This window comes from Salvelinus alpinus, chromosome 5, assembly GCF_045679555.1.
Source record: "Salvelinus alpinus chromosome 5, SLU_Salpinus.1, whole genome shotgun sequence".
Taxonomy (NCBI): Eukaryota; Metazoa; Chordata; class Actinopteri; order Salmoniformes; family Salmonidae; genus Salvelinus; species Salvelinus alpinus.
The window spans coordinates 83,420,327-83,448,070 of record NC_092090.1 but is presented as its reverse complement, the minus strand read 5'-3'; the positions used below and the strand labels follow the sequence as shown (position 1 = coordinate 83,448,070).

General features: G+C 45.9%; 1 protein-coding gene across 1 annotated transcript in view; it reads left to right on the top strand.

The window, feature by feature from the left end:
* Window positions 1-872: 872 nt before the first annotated feature.
* bco2l (beta-carotene 15, 15-dioxygenase 2, like) overlaps window positions 873-27,744 on the top strand; it is a 29,862-nt gene continuing 2,990 nt past the window's right edge. Inside the window, exons 1-9 of the mRNA XM_071403752.1 lie at window positions 873-1,024; window positions 3,946-4,058; window positions 4,474-4,648; window positions 10,474-10,685; window positions 13,677-13,792; window positions 14,207-14,309; window positions 17,399-17,536; window positions 19,385-19,545; window positions 19,849-20,019. Of these exons, the coding sequence (XP_071259853.1) occupies window positions 4,016-4,058; window positions 4,474-4,648; window positions 10,474-10,685; window positions 13,677-13,792; window positions 14,207-14,309; window positions 17,399-17,536; window positions 19,385-19,545; window positions 19,849-20,019 (1,119 nt within the window). The 5' untranslated portion in view covers window positions 873-1,024; window positions 3,946-4,015. The remainder of the gene's footprint in view (window positions 1,025-3,945; window positions 4,059-4,473; window positions 4,649-10,473; window positions 10,686-13,676; window positions 13,793-14,206; window positions 14,310-17,398; window positions 17,537-19,384; window positions 19,546-19,848; window positions 20,020-27,744) is intronic.

The following is a 27,744-nucleotide window of genomic DNA, read 5'->3' as shown; positions in this document are numbered from 1 at the left end:
GGTGACAACATTTTTTCAGGTTTTCTAAGGACAATCGTTTCACAATCGTTTGCTCAGAATGTTTACATAATGTCACAATTTACAGTTCTCTATGTCCTGTTGTTGAACAGTATATTGTACATGTTTGAAGAATTAGGGTTTGAACTATCTTGCATTGTTTGTAATGGAAATAGGTTTGTAATCGTTATGAAATGGACTATAACTGCGGTGTCATATACGTACATCCAGTGGCTGGTGTATGTGCTATAATTCTTTCACATATATTATTCTTTGTTACTCAATAATGACTAGCCTATTTCTCCAGATAAGGTGTGCAGCCCGTGGTAGATTAACTGACTGTTCACCGTCCATGATCCAAGTCCTGCTAATTGCTATGACTTAAAGCTGCCATAAAAGTGGGTGAAAGGTTCAATCACAGTTCACCAGCAGCTCTACTGTGTAAACCTGTGTGTGGTTGTTTATGGAGGCTAAACTTAAAGGGGCAGTTTGAGGTTTTGAGTCAGATAAACACATGGATACCAGTTTATGTCTCTGCGTGCAGTTTGAAGGAAGTTGAAGGAAGTTTCTGCGTGCTCGTTGATCCTATAGACTTCCAGACATTGTACTAACGCTAGTTAGCAATCGCTCCAGAAACGACCTTCAGAAACGACCTCCAAACTGCATGCAGAGATATAAAAATTGGTATCCATGAGTTCATCGAACTATCCCCTTTAAATCAAAATGACCATGGCACTCTTATCAGAGAGTTGCAGTTAAAAATCCTGAATTGAATTGGCATGTCTATGCAGTAAAGTTAAAAACAAGGCAAACAAATCATCTGTGTGTGTTTTTAATGAGAGCCGGGGCATGTCAGATAGGGTGTCAGCAACAGTGTCAGAGGCTGGCCTCAGCACAGTTCCACGCTTCAAAGGTCGTCAGTGACTCCCTTCCTTCTCAGACTGTTTAAATCCCAGTCAGTCAGTGTGAGACCACAGACAGGACAACTGGCGTGGTGTTTTCCAAACCTTCACCGTAACACAGAGTGGTAAGCACACACACACACACACACACACACGCACGCACGCACGCACGCACACACACACACACACACACACACACACACACACACACACACACACACACACACACACACACACACACACACACACACACACACACACACACACACACACACACACACACACACACACACACACACACACACACACACACACACACACACACACTCTTTATCATCTTTTGTTGCTGTGTACCCCTGTTTGGCTGCACCAGTAAACAAGCAACTTTATGTGTAAAGGAGAATTTCCTCCATTTTGACATGTTGAAATAATACACAAGACATTGTGTGCATTATTGGGATTTTACAATAATTCTTATCATGAACTGATGAACAACTTCATTCATTCATGTGTAATCGTAGTGATACATACTGTATGTACACGAAAAACCATCAAAGATAACACAGCAGTGTATGTACCTCAATGCACCCAGGAATCTTTTCCAGAGGAGATCAATGTTATGAGGTCATTGTGTTTTGTCTTTGATCGTATTTGAAGGACTATACACATATTGCCTGTGAGAGGCAGTGTCTTTGTGATGATATGGTTGTATACTTTATGTGTTGTATACTGTATACCGTTTTCTTCTGTTTGGTACCTAATAATCACTCGCTACTACTGTCCTCATTATCAATAGATTATGGCCTCTGTACCTGTTGATAATCTCACACATATATGTGTTAGATAAGACAACACAGATAGAGGAGTATGTCTCCACCACCAATATCATCGTCAGGAGATCACCTCACGATACCTGAAGACAGTTATGTAATGAGTTCTCTTGTGTAAAGACTTTTGTTACTTTCTCTTGGTTCTACAATCTCTTGTATAAGTAGCTCTACTACCTTTAGTAGGTCAAAGTGCCCGTTTACACAGCCAGCTCAATTCAGATTATTTGGCAAATCAGATACACATCCCTTCTTTTTCCCCAAATGTGTAAACAACAAAACAACTACATTGAATCTGATCTTTTGAGTTACGATTTGTATCATTAGTATTTGGTTCTAAAATCCAATACAATTCCGGTGCTCTGCATGCGAGTCTGGACATCAGATCAGTTTGTTTAACTCTTCACCAACTTTTTTCCATCGCTAGAGTCTCTCTCTCACCAGCCAGGCAAACTCACACACACACACACACACACACACACACACACACACACACACACACACACACACACACACACACACACACACACACACACACACACACACACACACACACACACACACACACACACACACACACACACACAACCTTCCGTTACCACGACAACCACCCCTGAAATGTTATGCAAACTCCAGAATTACAACCGCACGTCGCATTCTAAGCAAAACCATTACGGCTGCTTATCGAATTCTAAGCAAAGCCCTCTAATACTTTGTTTTAAGAAGCCGCCGCCAATATCTTTCAAACTGTCACAATCTGCTGCAACCTAAGTACCCTTTTCACTCTTTATTTATTAAGTCTTCAAAATGATTACTTCTAGGACGCCAGGACCTTGAGGACATTCATTCATTATGGTTAAGGTTAGGGCAATGGTTAGGAATAAAACAGAAAAACTCAACTTTAAAAAACAAGTGCCTACCCAGCAAACCAAAATTGGTTTTGTGAATGTTCCAAAACACTTAATTAAGTTCCAGGAAAGGTGTAAGAACATGGCCCCCAAAAGTTGTAATCACACAAAACTGTCCAGTTGCACTGATGATTATACAATGTTTCTATTAAGGTGCACAACATATTCCTCTGATGTTGCAAGAATGTTCACCAAACAGTTTTTTCCTGTTCTTTAAAGGTTCCCAAAGCATTTCATTGGGTTATGGGAACAGTGTGGGGACATTACAAGATATGGGTTCCAAACACACAAAATATGTAATAATAAATATTGTAAATAATTGTGTTTCACTATTGCATACAGATACATGTGGCTACCACATAATCCACTGGAGTTTGAACTGATATTTAAAGGAACAATGACAGTAAATGATCATTGCGTCTGTGTGTTATTTCAGAGACAACATCAGTGTGAATACACAACTCTGACATCGGTCTCATTTCAAACTGAGTGTGGACAGTCAGACATAAATCGAATTTAAGAAAAATGCTGTGTAAACATAGCCTAAATGTGTAACCCAAGCAGAGCATTCCTGTCTAAGGGGGTGCTAATGTTTCACATGCTTTTTGAACTAGCATAATTTAATTCTTAACTTAAGCAATAAGGCCCGAGGAGATGTGGTATATTCAAGCAATAAGGCCCGAGGAGGTGTGGTATATGGCCAATATACCACGGCTAAGGGCTGTTCTTAAGTTCGACACAACGCGGAGTGCCTGGACACAGCCCTTAGCCATGGTATATTGGCCATATATCACCAACCCCCGAGGTTCCTTATTGCTATTATAAACTGGTTACCAACGTAATTTGAGCAGTAAAAATAAATGTTTTGTCATACCCGTGGTATACGGTCTGATATACCACAGCTGTCAGCCAATCAGCATTCAGGGCTCGACCCACCCAGTTTATAACAAGTGATATGTAGCTGATATCCTGTCATTGTAAATTAGAATTTGTTCTTAACTGACTTGCTTAGTTAAATAAAGGTTAAATAAATTAAAAAATATATATATTTATGTTAGCCTGTTGGATTACCATGTCTGATATGAGTTTACAGTCATGATGTACTGTACAGCCATTACCGATGACAACCTTATATAATGATGTTCCCTGACCTATTTCTCAACTCGACGGATTCATACTTGTCCAAAGACCCATGTAGCCATAAAACATCAGATGATTCAACATCATCTGTATGTGTGTGTGTGTGTGTGTCTGTGTGTCCTATGTGTGAGCACAACTGTATAAATTCGGTTGGTCTGTGTCTTCCTCTAGCAAACTCAGGCTCAACACTGCACCACCAGGCTCAACACTGCACCACCAGGCTCAACACTGCAGCCCAGCCATGAGCAGCACCAAACAACTCGACAACAGGAGCGGAGACAATGGTGAGGTCACGTTCCCCTGTTCACACTATGCATGCACCAACCAATGGTTGTGTGCCACATCATCGACTGCACAATTGGGCACTAGATTGGTATAACATATGATATGGTTAGCTGATACGTAAAATACCTATCCAGGCGTTGTAGGATCTGGCATGTGTCAGCAACGTCTGAACAGAGGAACGCACCCCTTGTGCTTGTGTATAGCATGTAATAACCCATCGTGCAATGACGTCACATTCTCTGAGACCTGAAGTGTCGACTTCAGGACGAAATGTTGATGTGAACTCAAAATCGAACCCTGTGTGTGTTGATTGACTGGGTGGATCACCTATCTCTTCCTCCAAACAAATAAAAATGCCATTTAGGATCTGTGATATCGGAAAGCTTGAACATTTGTCTTCTCTCTCTATGACAGCAACCAAGAAGAAGTGCCCCTTGGCCATGGGGCTGGAGGGCATTGCCCCCCTGGTGCGCACTGTTGAGGAGATCCCTGAGCCCATCACCACGGTGATCAAGGGGAACATCCCATCCTGGATCAATGGAAGCTTCCTGCGGAATGGGCCCGGAAGGTTTGAGTTCGGCAAAGACAAGTACAAAATAAAATAAATAAATTGTATACACACACACCACTTATAATCAACACATACACACACACACAAAGAACATGCACACACTCATACGCACAGACACTCACCCTTACACCCATAGACTCACCCTTACACCCATAGACTCAACCTTACACCCATAGACTCACCCTTACACCCATAGACTCACCCTTACACCCATAGACTCACCCTTACACCCATAGACCCACTCATACACCCATAGACTTCCCCTTACACCCATAGACTTCCCCTTACACCCATTGACTCACCCTTACACCCATAGACTCACCCTTACACCCATAGACCCACTCATACACCCATAGACTTCCCTTACACCCATAGACTTCCCCTTACATCCATTGACTCACCCTTACACCCATAGACTCACCCTGTTATGCTGGTGAATGAGGACCCAAAAGCGACGTAATAGTAACAGAGTCTTTATTCCAGTATTAAACAAATAATGATTCTCCTGGATATTATCAATGGTCAATCCAAAACAGGAACTGAAATCCTCTCGTCAATAGAGAGGAACGACTGGAGACGCGACCACAGACTGCAGGTCGCTTCAGGAAGGCACTGGCCGTAGCTGACATAGACACCTGCTCACACGCAGCATCTGAAGAAGGCAAAGAACACGACAGGGCGGAACAAGGACACAGGAACAGCAAACATCAAACAAGAATCCGACCAGGACAGAAGCGGAAAACAGAGGGAGAAATAGGGACTCTAATCAGAGGGCAAAATAGGGGACAGGTGTGAAAGAGTAAATGAGGTCGTTAGGAGAATGAGAAACAGCTGGGAGCAGGAACGGAACGATAGAGAGAGAGAGCGGGAGAGGGAGAGAGGGAGGAGGAGAGAGAGAGAGAGAAAGAGGGAAAGAACCTAATAAGACCAGCAGAGGGAAGCACAGGGACAAGACATGAAGATCAAAGACAAAACATGACAGTACCCCCCCACTCACCGAGCGCCTCCTGGCGCACTCGAGGAGGAACCCTGGCGGCAACGAAGGAAATCATCAATCAACGAACGGTCCAGCACGTCCCGAGATGGAACCCAACTCCTCTCCTCAGGACCGTAACCCTCCCAATCCACTAAGTACTGGTGACCACGTCCCCGAGAACGCATGTCCATGATCCTCCGTACCTTGTAAATAGGAGCGCCCTCGACAAGGACGGGGGGGGGGGAGGGAAGACGAACGGGGGCGCGAAGAAAAGGCTTGACACAAGAGACATGGAAGACAGGGTGGACGCGACGAAGATGTCGCGGAAGAAACAGTCGCACAGCGACAGGATTGACGACCTGAGAGACACGGAACGGACCAATGAACCGCGGAGTCAACTTGCGAGAAGCTGTCGTAAGGGGAAGGTTACGAGTGGAAAGCCACACTTTCTGACCGCGACAATACCTAGGACTCCTAATCCTACGTTTATTGGCGGCTCTCACAGTCTGCGCCCTGTAACGGCAAAGTGCAGACCTGACCCTCCTCCAGGTGCGCTCACAACGTTGGACAAAAGCCTGAGCGGAGGGAACGCTGGACTCGGCGAGCTGGGACGAGAACAGAGGAGGCTGGTACCCAAGACTACTCTGAAACGGAGATAGCCCGGTAGCAGACGAAGGAAGCGAGTTGTGAGCGTACTCAGCCCAGGGGAGCTGTTCTGCCCAAGACGCAGGGTTTCGAAACGAAAGGCTGCGTAATATGCGACCAATCGACTGATTGGCCCTTTCTGCTTGACCGTTAGACTGGGGATGAAACCCGGAAGAGAGACTGACGGAAGCACCAATCAAACGACAGAACTCCCTCCAAAACTGTGACGTGAATTGCGGACCTCTGTCTGAAACGGCGTCTAACGGGAGGCCATGAATTCTGAACACATTCTCAATGATGATTTGTGCCGTCTCCTTAGCGGAAGGAAGCTTAGCGAGGGGAATGAAATGTGCCGCCTTAGAGAACCTATCGATAACCGTAAGAATCACAGTCTTCCCCGCAGACGAAGGCAGACCGGTAATAAAGTCTAAGGCGATGTGAGACCATGGTCGAGAAGGAATGGGAAGCGGTCTGAGACGACCGGCAGGAGGAGAGTTACCTGACTTAGTCTGCGCGCAGTCCGAACAAGCAGCCACGAAACGACGCGTGTCCCGCTCCTGAGTAGGCCACCAAAACCGCTGGCGAATAGAAGCAAGCGTACCCCGAACGCCGGGGTGGCCAGCTAACTTGGCAGAGTGAGCCCACTGAAGAACAGCCAGACGAGTAGAGCCAGGAACGAACAGAAGGTTACTAGGACAAGCGCGCGGCGACGCAGTGTGAGTGAGTGCTTGCTTTACCTGTCTCTCAATTCCCCAGACAGTCAACCCGACAACACGCCCTTCAGGGAGAATCCCCTCGGGGTCGGTAGAAGCCACAGAAGAACTAAAGAGACGGGATAAGGCATCAGGCTTGGTGTTCTTATTTCCCGGGCGATAGGAAATCACGAACTCGAAACGAGCGAAAAACAACGCCCAACGAGCTTGACGTGCATTAAGTCGTTTGGCCGAACGGATGTACTCAAGGTTCTTATGGTCAGTCCAAACGACAAAAGGGACGGTCGCCCCCTCCAACCACTGTCGCCATTCGCCTATGGCTAAGCGGATGGCGAGCAGTTCGCGGTTACCCACATCATAGTTGCGCTCCGATGGCGACAGGCGATGAGAAAAGTAAGCGCAAGGATGGACCTTATCGTCAGAGTGGAAGCGCTGAGACAGAATGGCTCCCACGCCCACCTCTGAAGCGTCAACCTCGACAATGAATTGTTTAGTGACGTCAGGAGTAACAAGGATAGGGGCGGATGTAAAACGCTTCTTGAGGAGATCAAAAGCTCCCTGGGCGGAACCGGACCACTTAAAGCAAGTCTTGACAGAAGTCAGAGCTGTGAGAGGGGCAGCCACTTGACCGAAATTACGAATGAAACGCCGATAGAAATTAGCGAAACCGAGAAAGCGCTGCAACTCGACACGTGACTTAGGGACGGGCCAATCGCTGACAGCCTGGACCTTAGCGGGATCCATCTGAATGCCTTCAGCGGAAATAACAGAACCGAGAAATGTGACAGAGGAGACATGAAAGGCGCACTTCTCAGCCTTCACGTAGAGACAATTCTCTAAAAGGCGCTGGAGTACACGTCGAACGTGCTGAACATGAATCTCGAGTGACGGTGAAAAAATCAGGATATCGTCAAGGTAAACGAAAACAAAAATGTTCAGCATGTCTCTCAGTACATCATTAACTAATGCCTGAAAGACAGCTGGAGCATTAGCGAGACCGAACGGCAGAACCCGGTATTCAAAATGCCCTAACGGAGTGTTAAACGCCGTTTTCCACTCGTCCCCCTCTCTGATGCGTACGAGATGGTAAGCGTTACGAAGGTCCAACTTAGTAAAGCACCTGGCTCCCTGCAAAATCTCGAAGGCTGACGACATAAGGGGAAGCGGATAACGATTCTTAACCGTTATGTCATTCAGCCCTCGATAATCCACGCAGGGGCGCAGAGTACCGTCCTTCTTCTTAACAAAGAAAAATCCCGCTCCGGCGGGAGAGGAAGAAGGCACCACGGTACCGGCGTCGAGAGAAACAGACAGATAATCCTCGAGAGCCTTACGTTCGGGAGCCGACAGAGAGTATAGTCTACCCCGAGGGGGAGTGGTCCCCGGAAGGAGATCAATACAACAATCATACGACCGGTGAGGAGGAAGGGAGCTGGCTCTGGACCGACTGAAGACCGTGCGCAGATCATGATATTCCTCCGGCACTCCTGTCAAATCACCAGGTTCCTCCTGAGTAGAGGGGACAGAAGACACAGGAGGGATAGCAGACATTAAACACTTCACATGACAAGAAACGTTCCAGGATAGGATAGAATTACTAGACCAATTAATAGAAGGATTATGACATACTAGCCAGGGATGACCCAAAACAACAGGTGTAAAAGGTGAACGAAAAATCAAAAAGGAAATGGTCTCACTGTGGTTACCAGATACTGTGAGGGTTAAAGGTAGTGTCTCACATCTGATACTGGGGAGAAGACTACCATCTAAGGCGAACATGGGCGTGGGCTTCCCTAACTGTCTGAGAGGAATGTCATGTTTCCGAGCCCATGCTTCGTCCATAAAACAACCCTCAGCCCCAGAGTCTATCAAGGCACTGCAGGAAGCAGCCGAACCGGTCCAGCGTAGATGGACCGACAAGGTAGTACAGGATCTTGATGGAGAGACCTGAGTAGTAGCGCTCACCAGTAGCCCTCCGCTTACTGATGAGCTCTGGCTTTTACTGGACATGACATGACAAAATGTCCAGCAGAACCGCAATAGAGGCAAAGGCGGTTGGTGATTCTCCGTTCCCTCTCCTTAGTCGAGATGCGAAAACCTCCCAGCTGCATGGGCTCAGTCTCTGAGCCGGTGGGAGGAGATGGTTGAGATGCGGAGAGGGGAAACACCGTTAACGTGAGCTCTCTTCCACGAGCTCGGTGACGAAGATCTACCCGTCGTTCTATGCGGATGGCGAGTGCAATCAAAGAGTCCACGCTGGAAGGAACCTCCCGGGAGAGAATCTCATCCTTAACCTCAGCGTGGAGTCCCTCCAGAAAACGAGCGAGCAACGCCGGCTCGTTCCAGTCACTGGATGCAGCAAGAGTGCGAAACTCTATAGAGTAATCCGTTATGGATCGATCACCTTGACATAGGGAAGCCAGGGCCCTGGAAGCCTCCTTCCCAAAAACTGAACGATCAAAAACCCGTATCATCTCCTCTTTAAAGTTCTGATAATCGTTAGAACACTCAGCCCTTGCCTCCCAGATAGCTGTGCCCCACTCCCGAGCCCGACCAGTAAGGAGTGATATGACGTAAGCGATCCGAGCTCTCTCACTAGAGTACGTGTTGGGCTGGAGAGAGAACACAATATCACACTGGGTGAGAAAAGAGCGACACTCAGTGGGCTGCCCAGAGTAACATGGTGGGTTATTAACCCTAGGTTCCGGAGACTCGGAAGACCAGGAAGTAGCTGGTGGCACGAGACGAAGACTCTGAAACTGTCCAGAGAGATCGGAGACCTGAGCGGCCAGGGTCTCAACGGCATGACGAGCAGCAAACAATTCCTGCTCGTGTCTGCCGAGCATTGCTCCCTGGAACTCGACGGCAGTGTTGAGAGAATCCATAGTCGCTGGGTCCATCTTGGTCGGATTCTTCTGTTATGCTGGTGAATGAGGACCCAAAAGCGACGTAATAGTAACAGAGTCTTTATTCCAGTATTAAACAAATAATGATTCTCCTGGATATTATCAATGGTCAATCCAAAACAGGAACTGAAATCCTCTCGTCAATAGAGAGGAACGACTGGAGACGCGACCACAGACTGCAGGTCGCTTCAGGAAGGCACTGGCCGTAGCTGACATAGACACCTGCTCACACGCAGCATCTGAAGAAGGCAAAGAACACGACAGGGCGGAACAAGGACACAGGAACAGCAAACATCAAACAAGAATCCGACCAGGACAGAAGCGGAAAACAGAGGGAGAAATAGGGACTCTAATCAGAGGGCAAAATAGGGGACAGGTGTGAAAGAGTAAATGAGGTCGTTAGGAGAATGAGAAACAGCTGGGAGCAGGAACGGAACGATAGAGAGAGAGAGCGGGAGAGGGAGAGAGGGAGGAGGAGAGAGAGAGAGAGAAAGAGGGAAAGAACCTAATAAGACCAGCAGAGGGAAGCACAGGGACAAGACATGAAGATCAAAGACAAAACATGACACACCCTTACACCCTTTTGTCTTTGTCTGTCCTCAGCTTCAACCACTGGTTTGACGGAATGGCCTTGATGCACCGCTTCTACATCCATGACGGTGAGGTGACCTACAGCAGCCGCTTCCTGCGCAGCGACTCCTACGTGCGTAATTCTGAGAAAGACCGCATTGTGGTGTGTGAGTTTGGAACCATGGCCATGCCTGACCCCTGCAAGAACTTCTTTTCTCGATTCTTATCCCGCTTCAAGATTCCCAGTAAGTGTCTTCAGAGTTGTGTCCCTCTGTGTGCAGTACAGTACATTCCCCATTGTTCTGGTTGCAGCTGGTGGCTTTGGTCAGGGCTGTTGACTGTATGTATTGTGTTGCTCACAATGTATGTATTGTGTTGAGATTATAAATATGATGGTTGAAACCTAGTGCATGTTTCTCTGAGCGTAGGAATGCTTAGAGATCAGGAGAGCAGATTGTTGTGTGGGCTACCTGAGCAGATAGAAAGAGAAACTTCTGACTTTTAAAAGCTCAGTATTCAACCATTTCTGTAATTCAACTGAAGAGCCTTAAACATTGATCTAGAGAAGTATTTTGCTGCATCAAAGCATAACCGATTGTAAACCAGCACAGTGAGATTAGGGTCAATAGAAAAAATAGCATCATTGAAACACACCACATTTTTGAAGACTCAAAGATTGTTTGTGTCCCTCCCCTCAGCACCCTCCACTAGCACTGCCCCAGTATCTGTGTGTTAGAGATGTCGATGATGAGTATGACAGGTCTCCTCTCTAATGCCTAGAAAGCTTTGATTCAAACTCCTATTAGACAGCTCTGCAAGCATTTTAATCTTGGAACTATAGGGGGTGCTGTTCTGCATTAGCATATTTTGGTCTCCAAATTAAACTGCCTCGTGCTAAATTCTTGATCGTACAATATGCATATTATTGTTATTATTGGATAGAAAACACTTTCTAGTTTCTATAGCCGTTGGAATTTTGTCTCTGAGTGGTACAGAACTATATCTACAGCACTTTTCATGACAGGGGTCAGATTTCAGAAATTTTTACCCCTGATCTGGAGTCTGTTTTTAAGGTGACAGTGAATGCTATGAAGAAACCGACACTGCCTACGTCTTCCTCTGGGTGTCTGTACGTCATCACGTTTTGAATGGAGTCGATTGCACAATCACAGCCACTATAAAAGAAAAAAACGTGGAGGTACCTCCCTTTCTCGTCGCGCGCCTGAAGCGTGAAGGACATCGGACTTGCCTCATTCCAAATCGTTGTTTAGCCAGCAATAGTTCTCTGGTCATGTTTTTACTCGTTATAGTTGTTAAAAACATCATAATGTAGTTAATTTGAACCGTTTTATAGCAATTTATATCCGTTTAGTGCGATTCTGAGGAATTTCTTTGTCGTGCACTTTCTAGCTTTGGGAACGTTTCGGGGTCTCGGTCGTTGTTAGTGGACATTTCGAAGGACAGAGGACATCTATCGACCAAAAGAAGATTACAACATAGAAAGGATACATTGCCCAAGAATCTGATGGAAGAACAGCTCAAAGTAAGCAATATTTAATATGATAAATCGTTGTTCTGTCGAAATATTTTAAACGCATATTTCGCCATTTTGTTTGTTATCGCGTCACTTGGCGAACCCTGTATTGAAAAGTAAGGATAATTTTAAAAATGTAAGTCAGCGGTTGCATTAAGAACTAATTTGTCTTTCGATTCCTGTCAACCCTGTATTTTTTAGTCAAGTATATGATTAGCTTTCGATTAAACTAGATCACTCTGAAAGCTGACGTCCCTCATTTTGATGCTTGAGTTGCTACTATTTTCATTGTATAACCACGGTTTTGTATGGCTAAATATGCACATTTTCGAACAAACTGTATATGTATGTTGTAAAATGATGTTACAGGAGTGTCATCGGAAGAATTCTGAGAAGGTTAGTGAAAAAATTAATATATTTTGGCGGTGATTACGTTATAGCGCTCTTTGGCTGGAATCGATGCTCTGGTAACGTTTTCACATGTGGTATGCTAACTTATCGATTTATTGTGTTTTCGCTGTAAAACGCTTAGAAAATCTGAAATATTGTCTGTAATCACAAGATCTGGGTCTTTCCATTGCTATGCTTTGTCTATTCTTATGAAATGTTTTATTAAGAGTAAATTGGTCATACACGTTGCTCTCTATAGTAATTCTAGTCGTCTTGTGATGGTAGGTGCAATTGTAAACTGTGATTTCTACCTGAAATATGCACTTTTTTCTAACAAAACCTATCCTATACCATAAATATGTTATCAGACTGTCATCTGAAGAGGTTTTTTCTTGGTTAGTGGCTATCAATATCTTAGTTTAGCCGAATTGGTGATAGCACCTGAAGTAGTAAGAAACTGATGGAGTTAGAAAAGTGGTGTATTTTGCTAACGTGTTTAGCTAATAGATTTACATATTTTGTCTTCCCTGTAAAACATTTTAAAAATCTGAAATGGTGGCTTTATTCACAAGATCTGTATCTTTCATCTGGTGTCTTGGACTTGTGATTTAATGATATTTAGATGCTACTATCTACTTGTGAAGCTATGCTAGCTATGCTAATCAGTGTGTGGGGGGTTGGGGGGGGATCCCGGACCCGGGGTAGAGGCTCGTTAGAGGTTAATGTCAAAATACGTCAGTTACTCACCAAATATGGGGTTTCTTCATTTACTCCTCTTACAGCCGGTATGTACTTCCAAAAAAGGTCTATAAGAATTGATTGTTCATCTTGTCATTATTGTACTGCCGTATATTGTTTATATGGTCTGTCTTTAAGTTTAGTTGCTCAGCGAAACCCCATATTTGGTGAGTAACTAACCGATTTTGACATTAAAACACTTACATAGCTGTCTAATGGGAGTTAGAATCGGCACTTCCTGGGCATTAGAGAAATCTCTAACTCACAGATACTGGGGCAAGTCCACAGATATTTGTGCCACAACAAGTGACTTTAATAGTCACACAACGTCTGTGTCCACTCCTTCAGGTTTAGATGAGTGTGATTTGTAGCTTAGCCTGACCTAATAGGAAATTGACACGTCAACATTGTGTCCTGTACTTACCAAAAAATAAACCTATTAAAAAGTATTGCTGCTATAGGATGCTGTATAGTTTCTCAACACATATGCTTGTGATCACTGAGAAAGAAACAATTCTGCTGATTGGCAACATGTTCTGTATGCTCCAGTCCTGATATCTGGATTTGTTAACAGAGGCCACAGACAATGCCAGTGTGAACTTTGTGAAGTACAAGGGTGACTATTATGTAAGCACAGAGACCAACTACATGCGGCGGGTGGATCCACAGAGCCTGGAGACCAAGGAGAAGGTACAGCTATTGTCTATCACACCAAGGATGGAGTTGAACATATTTTACAGAATTCAGGGGGGGGGGATCTTTTTTGAATTTGTATGTATTTAACCTTTATTTAACTAGGAAAGTCAGTTAAGAACAAATTCTTATTTTACAATGACGGCCAACCCCAGCCAAACCCTACCCTAACCCGGACGACACAGGGCCAGTTGTGCGCCACCCTATGGGACTCCCGATCACGGCCGGTTGCGATACAGCCGGGGATCGAACCAGGGTCTGTAGTGACACCCCTAGCACTGAGATGCAGTTCCTTAGACCGCTGCGCCACTCGGGAGCCAGATCTTACAGTTATGATGATGATGATGTTTGCAGTGATGATGATGATGTTGATGATGACTATAATGATGATGTGTGTCCTTATGTTCGTAGGTGGACTGGTCTAAATACATTGCAGTAAACTCCGCCACAGCCCATCCTCATTATGACCGTGAAGGGGCCTCGTACAACATGGGCAACTCCTATGGCAAGGGCGGTACGTTATCTACCTACCTACTTACCTACCTACCTAGCTACGTACCTACCTACCTACTTACCTCCCTACCTACCTATCTACCCCTACTAACAAACTTACCTACCTACCTACCTCCCTCCCTACCTACCCCTACCTACCCACTTAGCTGCTTATCTACATACCTACCTACTTATCTACCTACTTACCTACCTACAGTTGAAGTCGGAAGTTTACATACACCTTAGCCAAATACATTTAAACTCAGTTTTTCACAATTCCTGATATTTAATCCTAGTAAAAATTCCCTGTTTTAGGTCAGTTAGGATCACCACTTTGTTTAAAGAAGTTAAATGTCAGAATAATAGTAGAGAATTATTTATTTCAGCTTTTATTTCTTTCATCACATTCCAAGTGGGTCAGAAGTTTACATACACTGAAATAGCATTTGGTAGCATTGCCTTTAAATTGTTTAACTTGGGTCAAACGTTTCGAGGAGCCTTCCACAAGCTTCCCACAATAAGTTGGGTGAATTTTGGCCCATTCCTCCTGACAGAGATGGTGTTACTGAGTCAGTTTTGTAGGCCTCCTTGCTCTGACACTTTTTCAGGTCTGCCCACAAATTTTCTATAGGATTGAGGTCAGGGCTTTGTGATGGCCACTCCAATACCTTGACTTTGTTGTTCTTAAGCCATTTTGCCACAACTTTGGAAGTATGCTTGGGGTCATTGTCCATTTAGAAGACCCATTTGTGACCAAGCTTTAACTTCCTGACCGATGTCTAGAGATGTTGCTTCAATATATCCACATAATTTTCCTCCCTGATGATGCCATCTATTTTGTAAGGTGGACCAGTCCCTGATGCTGCCACCCCCGTGCTTCACGGTTGGGATGGTGTTCTTCGTCTTGCAAGCGTCCCCCTTTTTCCTCCAAACATAACGATGGTCATCATGGCCAAACAGTTCTATTTTTGTTTCATCAAACAAGAGGACATTTCTCCAAAAAGTACAGTCTTTGTCCCCATGTGCAGTTGCAAACCGTAGTCTGGCTTTTTTATGGAGGTTTTGGAGCAGTGGCTTCTTCCTTGCTGAGCGGCCTTTCAGGTTATGTCGATATAGTACTAATTTTACTGTGGATATAGATCATTTTGTACCTGTATCCTCCAGCATCTTCACAAGGCCCTTTGCTGTTGTTCTGGGATTGATTTGCACTTTTCACACCAAAGTACTTTCATCTCTAGGAGACAGAATGCATCACCTTCCTGAGTGGTATGACGGCTACGTGGTCCCATGGTGTTTATACTTGCGTACTATTGTTTGTACAGATGAACGTGGTACCTTCAGGCATTTGGAAATTGCTCCCAAGGATGAACCAGACTTGTGGAGGTCTACAATGTTTTTCTGAGGTCTTGGTTGATTTCTTTGGATTTTCCCATCATGTCAAGTAAAGAGGCACTGAGTTTGAAGGTAGGCCTTGAAATACATCCACAGGTACACCTCCAATTGACTCAAATTATGTCAATTAGCCTATCAGAAGCTTCTAAATCCATTACATAATTTTCTGGAATTTTCCAAGCTGTTTAAAGACACAGTCAACTTAGTGTATGTAAACTTCTGACCCACTGGAATTGTGATGCAGTGAATTATAAGTGAAATAATCTGTCTGTAAACAATTGTTGGAAAGATTACTTGTGTCATGCACAAAGTAGATGTCCTAACCGACTTGCCAAAACTATAGTTTGTTAACAAGAAATTTGTGGAGTGGTTGAAAAACGAGTTTTAATGACTCCAACCTAAGTGTATGGAAACTTCCGACTTCAACTGTACCTACCTACCTACTTACCTACTTACTTACTGTCGGTTGGTCGGTTTATTATCAAACCAAATTTGCACATTTTATACATGGAGATGAACTACAGTAATACAAACACAAATGTTTCACTATAATTGAATCACTTGATTTAATAATAATAATAATAATTATTTAAAGCGACAATCTATGATTGCTTAGACATGTTTTACTTTGAAATGAATTATATATACTGTCAGGTTCAAAGTTATTGACACCCTTGATAAAAATGAGCAAAAAAGACAGTATAAAATAAATAATACAAATATTGAGCTATTACATTTTTTACAAAATTATATTATTTTATACTAATACATCTGCTCAGAGAAATAGATGTTGTTTAACAAATAACACAAAAATACATCTAAAAAAAGTTGTCAAAATTCTTGCCACCCCTGTCTTCAATACTCCGACACCCTCACCTTGCGAGGATAGAGTTTCGGGCTCCTGGCAGCAGCAACCAGGTTTTTGGCTGAAATGTCTTGATACTTGGTAGAGTTCATGATGCCGTTGCCCTTATTAACAAGGGCTGCAGAACCAGTGGAACCAAACAGCCCCATAACATCAAAGATCCACTGCACATGCATCCCTAAATCGATGCCAAACCCCCCACTGGTGTGCGTGGCCAAATAGCTTTATTTTCGTGTCATCTGACCATAGCACCAGTTCCAATCCATGTGCCAATGCACTTAATGCAATCATTTTTTATTACTTGTTAAACAAAATCATATTTTTTTAGCAATTGTATTAGGATAAAATAATATAATTTCCCGATTTTGTTTAGCATACAATATAGCTCAGTATTTGTATGATTTTTTATATTTTTTGCTAATCTTTATCAAGGGTGCTAATAATTTTGGAACTGACTATATATACCCATTGATTCTTGAAGAATTTAACTTATAAATACCTAAAGATCTTAGTTCAACTGTCATGCCCCATCATTCCTCCAATGTCTGTAAACAAACACTGTGTAGCCTCTTATCCAGAGCAACCTACAGTAGTGAGTGAATACATTTTAATATTTTTTTTGTAATTCATGTGCAAAAGAGACATTGGTCTCAGTATGACTCCCTGATAAAATAAAGATAAAATAAAATCTATAGCCCCATCCCTCAACTGTTTACCAAATCAGTGGCAGGATGGCTGCTTTGGCCGCTTTAATGATAAACACTATTATCATGTATGATATGATGCTACCTCTGACATGTTGATTGATAATGTAAATTGACCCTCTATTGGCCCATCGCTGTGTCTCACCCCAGGCTTTTTCTACAACATCATCCGTGTGCCTCCGCCTGAGAAGGTAGAGGGGGAAGACAAGGCTGATTTCAGTGGAGCTCAGGTCCTCTGTTCCATCCCAGCCTCTGACTCCAGGAAACCATCCTACTACCACAGCTTCGGTCAGTATCCATCCATCACCTCCCTCCACCTCCCCCTGTATCTTTCTCCCTCTACAACAGCGTTGCTGAATTTCAATGACTGGTTCTCACTCTCCTAACTTCCTCTTTCTTTACTACCTCAGCTAAAACATCTCCATGACGGTTGTATTATCTCCAACTGTATGTCCCTCTCTCTGACTGTTTCTCCAATTGAGAAATTGTTGAGGTTGGTTTGTGTGCTCTATGTATGTGTGTGTTTCAGTGGTTGTGTGTGTATATGTGCGTCTGTCTGTCTGTCTGTCTGTCTGTCTGTCTGGTTCATAAAGCACGTTCTGGAGGTAAAATCTATATGCTCACAATATGAAGTAGGTTGTTTGAAACAGTGGTGAATACATGTTGCTTGAAGGGCAGTAGACCAACATAGCTATAGTCATTTTGATGCTTTTTACCAGCCCTAATATAGCAAATTAAAACCTCGTTTTGGGGATTTAATAAAATACAGTGTATTCAGAAAGTATTCATAACCCTTGACTTTTTCCACATAAGTCATTGTTGTGTTACAGCCTGAATTCAAAATGGATTAAACATATTTTTCCACCCATCAACACACAATACCCCATAATGACAAAGTGAAAACAAGTTTTTAGACATTTTTGCAAATGTAAATAAATATCTAATTTACATAAGTATTCACACCATTGAGTTAATAAATGTTAGAATCATATTTGGCAACGATAACAGCTGTCAATCTTTCTGATAAAGTCTCTAAGTGTCACGCCCTGACCTTAGAGAGCTTTTTATGTCTTTATTTTGGTTTGGTCAGGGTGTGATTTGGGTGGGCATTCTATGTTCATTTTTCTATGTTTTGTATTTCTTTGTTTTGGCCCGGTATGGTTCTCAATCAGGGACAGCTGTCTATCGTTGTCTCTGATTGGGAACCATACTTAGGTAGCCTTTTTTCCCACCTGTGTTTGTGGGTAGTTATTTTCTGTTTAGTGTTTTCTGCACCTGACAGGACTGTTTCGGTTTCATTTCTCACTTTGTAATTTTGTTCTAGTGTTCAGTGTAAATAAAAATCATGAACACTCTGCGCTTTGGTCCGATCCTTCTTCTTGCAACGATGACCGTTACACTAAGAGCGTTCCACACCAGGATTGTACAATATTTGCACATTATTCTTCAAAAAATTCTTCAAGCCCTGTCAAGTTGGTTGTTGATCATATCTAGACACCCATTTTCAAGTCTTGCCATAGATTCTCAAGCCGGCTGTAACACACAAAATGTGGAAAAAGTCAAGAGGTGTGAATACTTTCTGAAGGCACTGTACTGTATGTTACCTGCCCAGGATATAATGTATGTTGCCGGTCGGAGGCCAGTATTTTTAGCTACACATAATACCCTCAGCTCTACCTCTATCCCTGTGTTGTGTGACTGCAGCCATAATGACCTCAGCTCTACCTCTATCCCTGTGTTGTGTGACTGCAGCCATAATAACCTCAGCTCTACCTCTATCCCTGTGTTGTGTGACTGCAGCCATAATACCCTCAGCTCTACCTTTAACCCTGTGTTGTGTGACTGCAGCCATAATACACTCAGCTCTACCTTTATCCCGGTGTTGTGTGACTGCAGCCATAATACCCTCAGCTCTACCTCTATCCCTGTGTTGTGTGACTGCAGCCATAATACACTCAGCTCTACCTCTATCCCTGTGTTGTGTGACTGCAGCCATAATAACCTCAGCTCTACCTCTATCCCTGTGTTGTGTGACTGCAGCCATAATAACCTCAGCTCTACCTCTATCCCTGTGTTGTGTGACTGCAGCCATAATAACCTCAGCTCTACCTCTATCCCTGTGTTGTGTGACTGCAGCCATGTCAGAGAACTATGTGGTGTTCATAGAGCAGCCCATCAAGCTGGACTTGCTCAAGTTTATGCTGTTCAGGATCCAGGGCAAGAGCTTCGACAAGGTCATGACCTGGGAGCCACAGTACGACACCATCTTCCACGTGGTGCACAGACACACAGGCGAGGTGTGTGTTAATGACCCAAACAATCTACATGGTTAGTCAATGTATAAAATAAGGAAATCTATGCATTACCCAGGAAATCGACTCAATCCCCAAAGCACTGGTAAATGTATAGATTCTGTGGAATATCTGTACATTAACCAGTGCGACGGGGAATGTATAGATTTTTCCAGGAAACCCATAGTTTTTCCAGATTTTACACATTTCCAGTAGCATTTGCACATATAGGACCAGCCCATTTCATCTCTAATTGGCTTGTTTGTCACCAATATGTCTAAAGACTTTTTGGTCTGTTTCATCCAATAGCTAAGCAAGGTAAAGTACAACGCCCCACCCATGTTCACCCTTCACCAGATCAACGCCTACGAGGACAAAGGGTTCCTTGTAATGGACATGTGCTGCGGGGACGATGGGGACGTCATTGGAGACTTCACACTAGAGAACCTTCGCAGGGCTCCAGGGGACGAAATGGACAAGGTTTGTTGGTACAACGAACACACACACACACACACACACACACACACACACACACACACACACACACACACACACACACACACACACACACACACACACACACACACACACACACACACACACACACACACACATAACACATATACAGTTGAAGTTACATACACCTTAGCCAAATACATTTCAACTCAGTTATTCACAATTCCTGACATTTAATCCCAGTAAAAATTCCCTGTTTTAGGTCAGTTAGGATCACCACTTTATTTTTAGAATGTGAAATGTCAGAATAATAGTAGAGATAATTATTTATTTCAGCTTTTATTTCTTTCATCACATTCCCAGTTGGTCAGAAGTTTACATACACTCTATTAGTATTTGGTAGCATTTCCTTTAAATTATTTAACTTGGGTCAAACGTTTCGGGTAGCCTTCCACGAGCTTCCCACAATAAGTTGGGTAAATTGTGACCCATTCCTCCTGACAGAGCTGGTGTAACTGAGTCAGGTTTGTAGGCCTCCTTGCTCACACACACTTTTTCAGGTCTGCCCAAAAATTTTCTATAGGATTGAGGTCAGGGCTTTGTGATGGCAAATACATTGACTTTGTTGTCCTTAAGCCATTTTGCCCCAAACAGTTCTGTTTTTGTTTCATCAGACAAGAGGACATTTCTCCAAAAAGTACGATCTTTATCCCCATGTGCAGTTGCAAACCGTAGTCTGGCTTTTTTATGGCGGTTTTGGCTTCTTCCTTGCTGAGTGGCCTTTCAGGTTATGTTGATATAGGACTCGTTTTACTGTGGATATAGATACTTTTGTACCTGTTTCCTCCATCATCTTCACATGGTCCTTTGCTGTTGTTCTGGGATTGATTTGCACTTTTCGCACCAAAGTACTTTCATCTCTAGGAGACAGAATGCATCACCTTACTGAGTGGTATGACGGCTACGTGGTCCCATGGTGTTTATACTTGCGTACTAGTGTTTGTACAGATGAACGTGGTACCTTCAGGCGTTTGGAAATTGCTTCCAAGGATGAACCAGGCTTGTGGAGGTCTACAATATTTTGTGGCTGATTTCTTTAGATTTTACCATGATGTCAAGCAAAGAGGCACTGAGTTTGAAAGTAGGCCTTGAAATACATGTAACGATCTGGGTGTAGTGGGTGCGAAGTCAGGCGCAGGAAGCAGAGAGTTCAGTGGTAGTGCTATTTAATGCACAAAACGACGAACATGAGCCACCCCACAAAACACAGGGCGCACACAAAACAAATGCCCCAAAACCAGGGACTGAAACAGTCCAGCAAAACCCACGAAATGGGAAACACGTAAACTTCAAACGTGCACCCTAGTCACACAAACAATCCCATACAAATAGCAGGCGGGCCTACTGGTTAATATAGCTCAACTAATCAACCAAACACAAAACAGGTGAAACCAACAAACAGAAAAGGGGAAAAAAGGATCAGTGGCAGCTAGTAGGCCGGTGACGACGACCGCCGAGCGCCACCCGAACAGGAAGGGGAGCCACCTTCTGTAGGAATCGTGACAGTACCCGACACCGCGCGCCGACACCGGCCTCGAGGGCGACCCGGAGGGCGAGGCGCAGGGCGATCCGGATGGAGGCGATGGAAATCCCTCAACAGTGACGGGTCCAAGATGTCCCCCACCGGTACCCAGCACCTCTCCTCCGGGCCGTACCCATCCTAGTCCACGGGGTACTGCAGGCCCCTCACCTGGCGTCTCGAGTCCAGAATGGTACGTATCGTGTACGCCGGGGACCCCTCGATGTCCAGAGGGGGCGGAGGGACCTCCGGCACCTCACCTTCCTGCAGGGGACCAGCTACCACCGGCTTGAGGAGAGACACATGAAACGAGGGGTTAATACGATAATAGGAAGGGAGTTGTAATCTATATCACACCTCGTTTATCCTCCTCAAGACTTTGAAGGGCCCCACACACTGCGGCCCCAGCTTCCGGCAGGGCAAGCGGAGGTGTAGGTTTCGGGTCGAGAGCCAGACCCTGTCCCCCGGTACAAACACGGGGGCCTCACTGCGGTGGCGGTCAGCACTCCTCTTCTGCCGTCCACCGGCTTGCTTAAGGGATTCCTGGACGGCTCTCCGGGTCTCCTTGGAGCGCCGCACCCACTCCTCCACCGCAGGAGCCTTGGTCTGACTCGGATGCCATGGTGCCAGGACCGGCTGGTAGCCCAACACACACTGAAATGGTGATAGGTTCGTAGAGGAGTGACGGAGTGAGTTCTGGGCACACTCCACCCATGGGACGTACCTAGACCACTCCCCTGGCCGGTCCTGGCAATACGACCGCAGAAACCTACCCACCTCCTGGTTCACTCTCTCCACCTGCCCATTACTCTCGGGGTGATAACCGGAGGTCAGGCTGACCGAGACCCCCAGACGCTCCATAAACGCCCTCCATACCCGGGACGTGAACTGGGGACCTCGATCAGAGACAAAGACGTGGGTAAATAGTGCCTCCGCAGTCTGTAGGGCTGTAGGGAGACCGGGCAACGGGAGGAGACGGCAGGACTTAGAAAACCGATCCACAACAACCAGGACCGTAGTGTTCCCCTGAGACGGGGGGAGATCGGTCAGGAAATCCACTGACAAGTGAGACCATGGCCGTTGTGGAATGGGGAGGGGCTGTAACTTCCCTCTAGGAAGGTGCCTAGGAGCCTTACTCTGGGCGCACACCGAACAGGAGGAGACATAGAACCTAACGTCCTTAGCCAAGGTGGGCCACCGGTACTTCTCCCTGAGACCCTGCACTGTCCTCGCCACACCAGGATGACCCGAAGAGGGTAGTGTGCGAGCCCACCGAATCAGTTGATCACGAACACCAAGCGGCACGTACTTGCGACCAGTCGGACACTGAGGAGGCGCAGGTTCCACCCGTAACGCCTGCTCGATGTCCGAGTCCACCTCCCATACCACTGGTGCCACCAGCCTAGAGGCTGGAAGGATGGGAGTAGGATCGGTGGGCTGATCCTCCGTGTCATAGAGACGGGACAGGGCGTCGGCCTTCGTGTTCAGGGAGCCTGGTCTATAAGAAATGGTGAACCTGAATCGGGTGAAGAACATGGCCCACCTTGCCTGACGCGGATTCAGTCCTCTAGCTGCCCGGATATACTCCAGATTCTGGTGGTCGGTCCAGATGAGAAAAGGGTGTTTAGCCCCCTCAAGCCAGTGTCTCCACACCCTCAGGGCCTTTACCACCGCTAACAACTCCCGGTCCCCCACATCATAGTTACGCTCCGCTGGACTGAGCTTCCTCGAAAAGAAGGCGCAGGGGCGGAGTTTCGGTGGCGTACCCGAGCGCTGTGATAGCACGGCACCCACCCCAGCCTCGGACGCGTCCACCTCCACTATGAATGCTAAAGAGGGGTCCGGGTGCGCCAACACGGGTGCATCTGTGAACAGCGCCTTCAACCGATTGAAGGCTCTGTCAGCCTCTGCCGACCACCGCAAACGCACCGACCCCCCCTTCAGCAGTGAGGTAATGGGGGCCGCTACCTGGCCAAAACCCCGGATAAACCTCCGGTAGGAATTGGCAAACCCTAAGAACCGCTGCACTTGCTTCACCGTGGTTGGAGTCGGCCAATTACGCACGGCCTTAACGCGGTCACACTCCATCACCACCCCCGAGGTGGAAATGCGATAACCCAGGAAGGAGACGGCTCGTTTGGAGAACACACACTTCTCAGCCTTGACGTATAGGTCATGCTCCAGCAGTCTACCAAGCACCTTGCGCACCAGAGACACATGCGCGGCGCGGGTGGCGGAATAGATCAGAATATCATCGATATAGACAACCACGCCCTGCCCGTGCAGGTCCCTGAGAATCTCGTCTACAAAGGATTGAAAGACGGCTGGAGCATTCTTTAACCCATACGGCATGACGAGGTACTCATAATGACCTGATGTGGTACTAAATGCGGTTTTCCACTCATCTCCATCCCGAATACGCACTAGATTATACGTGCTCCTGAGGTCCAGTTTTGTGAAAAACCGTGCTCCGTGGAATGATTCCACCGCCGTAGCGATGAGAGGTAGCGGGTAACTAAACCCCACCGTGATGGCATTTAGACCTCTATAATCAATGCACAGACGCAGACCTTCCTCCTTTTTTTTCACAAAAAAGAAACTCGAGGAGACGGGTGAAATGGAGGGCCGAATGTACCCCTGTCCCAGAGATTCCGTGACGTATGTCTCCATAGCAAATGTCTCCTCCTGCGACAATGAGTACACGTGACTCTTGGGAAGCGCAGCGTTTACCTGGAGATTATCGCACAATCCCCCTGTCGATGAGGTGGTAATTTAGTCGCCCTCTTCTTACAGAAAGCGATAGCCAAATCGGCATATTCAGGGGGAATGCGCACAGTGGAAACCTGGCTGTACCTGGCTACCGTGAGACCAACTCCCTCGGATGAGGAGAGGGTGAGTGCCCTCGTCTCCTGCCTGACGGGTCGTGCTCTGGAGTGGGCCAACGTGATCTGGAATGGCCCAGACTCGGCATAGGAGCACTATCCAGAATTCGAGTGAGCGACTATTCCATCTTAGGCAGGAGAAGAGGAGCGCGCAGGATTTCGCGTTAGAGTTCCGGACCTTGGCCGCTGGGGCTGGGTGGAACGACAGGGCCCTGATAGACCACTACCGGTGTAGTTTCCGGGAGCACGTCCGCAGGGAGCTAGCGTGTCGGGACGCCGCTCTCTCCCTCGACGAAATAATAGACCTGTCTATCTGGCAGGACAATCTGCTGGCTAATCGGAGAGGGTCCTGTGTGTTCCACTACCTAGCGCTCCCGCTCCCATTCCGATGGAGTTAGGGGGGGCCGTGCCGAGGGGTACCGGAGGAGGAGGCTCCTCCTGCACCAGCTGTGGTCGGAGAGGACGGTGCTGGGGGAGCCCATCTGGGAGTCGAGAGGGCAGGCGGAACACTTCTCGGTTACCCCAGGTGAGTCAGCACCAAACTCACCCAGAACCCCCTGTTGGTCACATGTTTGTATTTATTTTGTTTCTTGACTTTTCTCCCTCTTCCCAGCATAAGGCGCTAGTCGATTCAGGCGCAGCTGGGAACTTTATGGATCGCGGACTCGCCATCAAGCTGGGTATTCCGCTAGTGCCGATAGATCCCCCCTTTCCTGTGCACTCCCTAGATAGCCGGCCATTAGGGTCAGGGTTGGTCAGGGAGGCCACGGTTCCACTGGACATGGTAACGCAGGGGAATCATAAGGAGCGGATTAGTCTCTTCCTTATCGATTCACCTGCGTTTCCAGTGGTGCTGGGGGTTCCCTGGCTGGCTAGTCACAATCCTAGGATTTCGTGGAGACAGGGGGTTCTCCAGGGGTGGTCAGAGGAGTGTTCAGGGAGGTGTATGGGAGTTTCCATCGGTGCCACGTCGGTGGAGAGTCCAGACCAGGTTTCCACTGTGCGCATTCCCCCTGAATATGCCGATTTGGCTATCGCTTTCTGTAAGAAGAGGGCGACTAAATTACCACCTCATCGACAGGGGGATTGTGCGATAATCTCCAGGTAAACGCTGCGCTTCCCAAGAGTCACGTGTACTCATTGTCGCAGGAGGAGACATTTGCTATGGAGACATACGTCACGGAATCTCTGGGACAGGGGTACATTCGGCCCTCCATTTCACCCGTCTCCTCGAGTTTCTTTTTTGTGAAAAAAAAGGAGGGAGGTCTACGTCTGTGCATTGATTATAGAGGTCTAAATGCCATCACGGTGGGGTTTAGTTACCCGCTACCTCTCATCGCTACGGCGGTGGAATCATTCCACGGAGCACGGTTTTTCACAAAACTGGACCTCAGGAGCACGTATAATCTAGTGCGTATTCGGGATGGAGAAAAACCCACGAAATGGGAAACACGTAAACTTCAAACGTGCACCCTAGTCACACAAACAATCCCGCACTAATAGCAGGCGGGCCTACTGGTTAATATAGCCCGACTAATCAACCAAACACAAAACAGGTGAAACCAATAAACAGAAAAGGGGAAAAAAGGATCAGTGGCAGCTAGTAGGCCGGTGACGACGACCGCCGAGCGCCACCCGAACAGGAATGGGAGCCACCTTCTGTAGGAATCGTGACAATACATCCACAGGTACACCTCCAATTGACTCAAATGATGTCAATTAGCCTATCAGAAGCTTCTAAAGCCATGACATCATTTTCTGGAGTTTTCCAAGCTGTTTAAAGGCACAGTCAACTTAGTGTCTGTAAACTTCTGAACCTCTGAAATTGTGATACAGTGAATTATAAGTGAAATAATCTGTCTGTAAACAATTGTTGGAAAAATTACTAATATCATGCACAAAGTAGATGTCCTAACCGACTTGCCAAAACTATAGTTTGTTAACAAGAAATTTGTGGAGTGGTTGAAAAACAAGTTTTAATGACTCCAACCTAAGTGTATGTAAACTTCCGACTTCAATTGTATACACACAAACACACACAAATATACTATATTATACTGGTACCCTGTGTAAAAGTAGGTTGTTTGAAACAGTGGTGAGTACATGTTGCTTAAAGGGCAGTAGACCATCATAGCTATAGTACCTTTGATGCTTTTTACCAGCCCTAATATAACTTAGCAAATTAAAACCTAGTTTTGGGGATTTAATAAAATACAGTACCTTCAGAAAATAAATAGTTTGCTATTTAGTTCGTAAAAATGTGTAAATTGTAACTAATTTTGCACATAATGTTGCCGCTACCATCTCTTATGACTGAAAAGAGCTTCTGGACATCATAACAGCGATTACTCCCCTTGAACTAGAGGAATATTTTTTCTTTCGTGAGTCTGACGCGAAGGATATACTGCTTCCCGGAGACCAGGCCCTCATCCAGTCATTCGCTTGAAGAAAAGACTGAAATACAGGGGGCGGAAGTCTGGGTAACTTGTGAGAATTTGTCGGCGAGTGAGTAAACCACCACTACCCTCAATATTATTGGCCAACATGCAATCATTGGAAAACAAACTGGATGATCTACTATTAAGAATATCCTACCACATCAACACCATCATGCCAGAAACCCGAGACCCACTCCAATTCGCATGCCGCCCCAACAGATCCACAGATGACACAATCTCAATCGCACTCCACACTGCCCTTTCCCACCTGGACAACAGGAACACCTATGTGAGAATGCTGTTCATTGACTACAGCTCAGCATTCAACACCATAGTGCCCACTAAGCTCATCACTAAGCTAAGGATCCTGGGACTAAACACCTCCTTCTGCAACTGGATCCTGGACTTCCTGACAGGCCGCCCCCAGGTGGTAAGGGTAATCAACAACACATCTGCCACGATGATCCTCAAAATTGGGGCCCCTCATGGGTGCGTGCTTGGTCCCCTCCTGTACTACCTGTTCACCCACGACTGCGTGGCCAAGCACGACTCCAACACCATCAAGTTTGCTGACGACACAACCTGGTCACCGAAACAATGAGACAGCCTACAGGGAGGAGGTCAGAGACCTGGCAGTGTGGTGCCAGGACAACAACCTCTCAATGTGAAACTGATCGTGGACTATAGGTAAAGAAAGGCCGAACAGGCCCTCATTAACATCAACGGGACTGAAGTGGAGAGGGTCAAGAGTTCCTTGGTGTCCACATCACCAACAAACTATCATGGTCCAAACACACCAAGACAGTTGTAAAGAGGGCATGACAACCCCTTTTCCACCTCAGGAGACTGA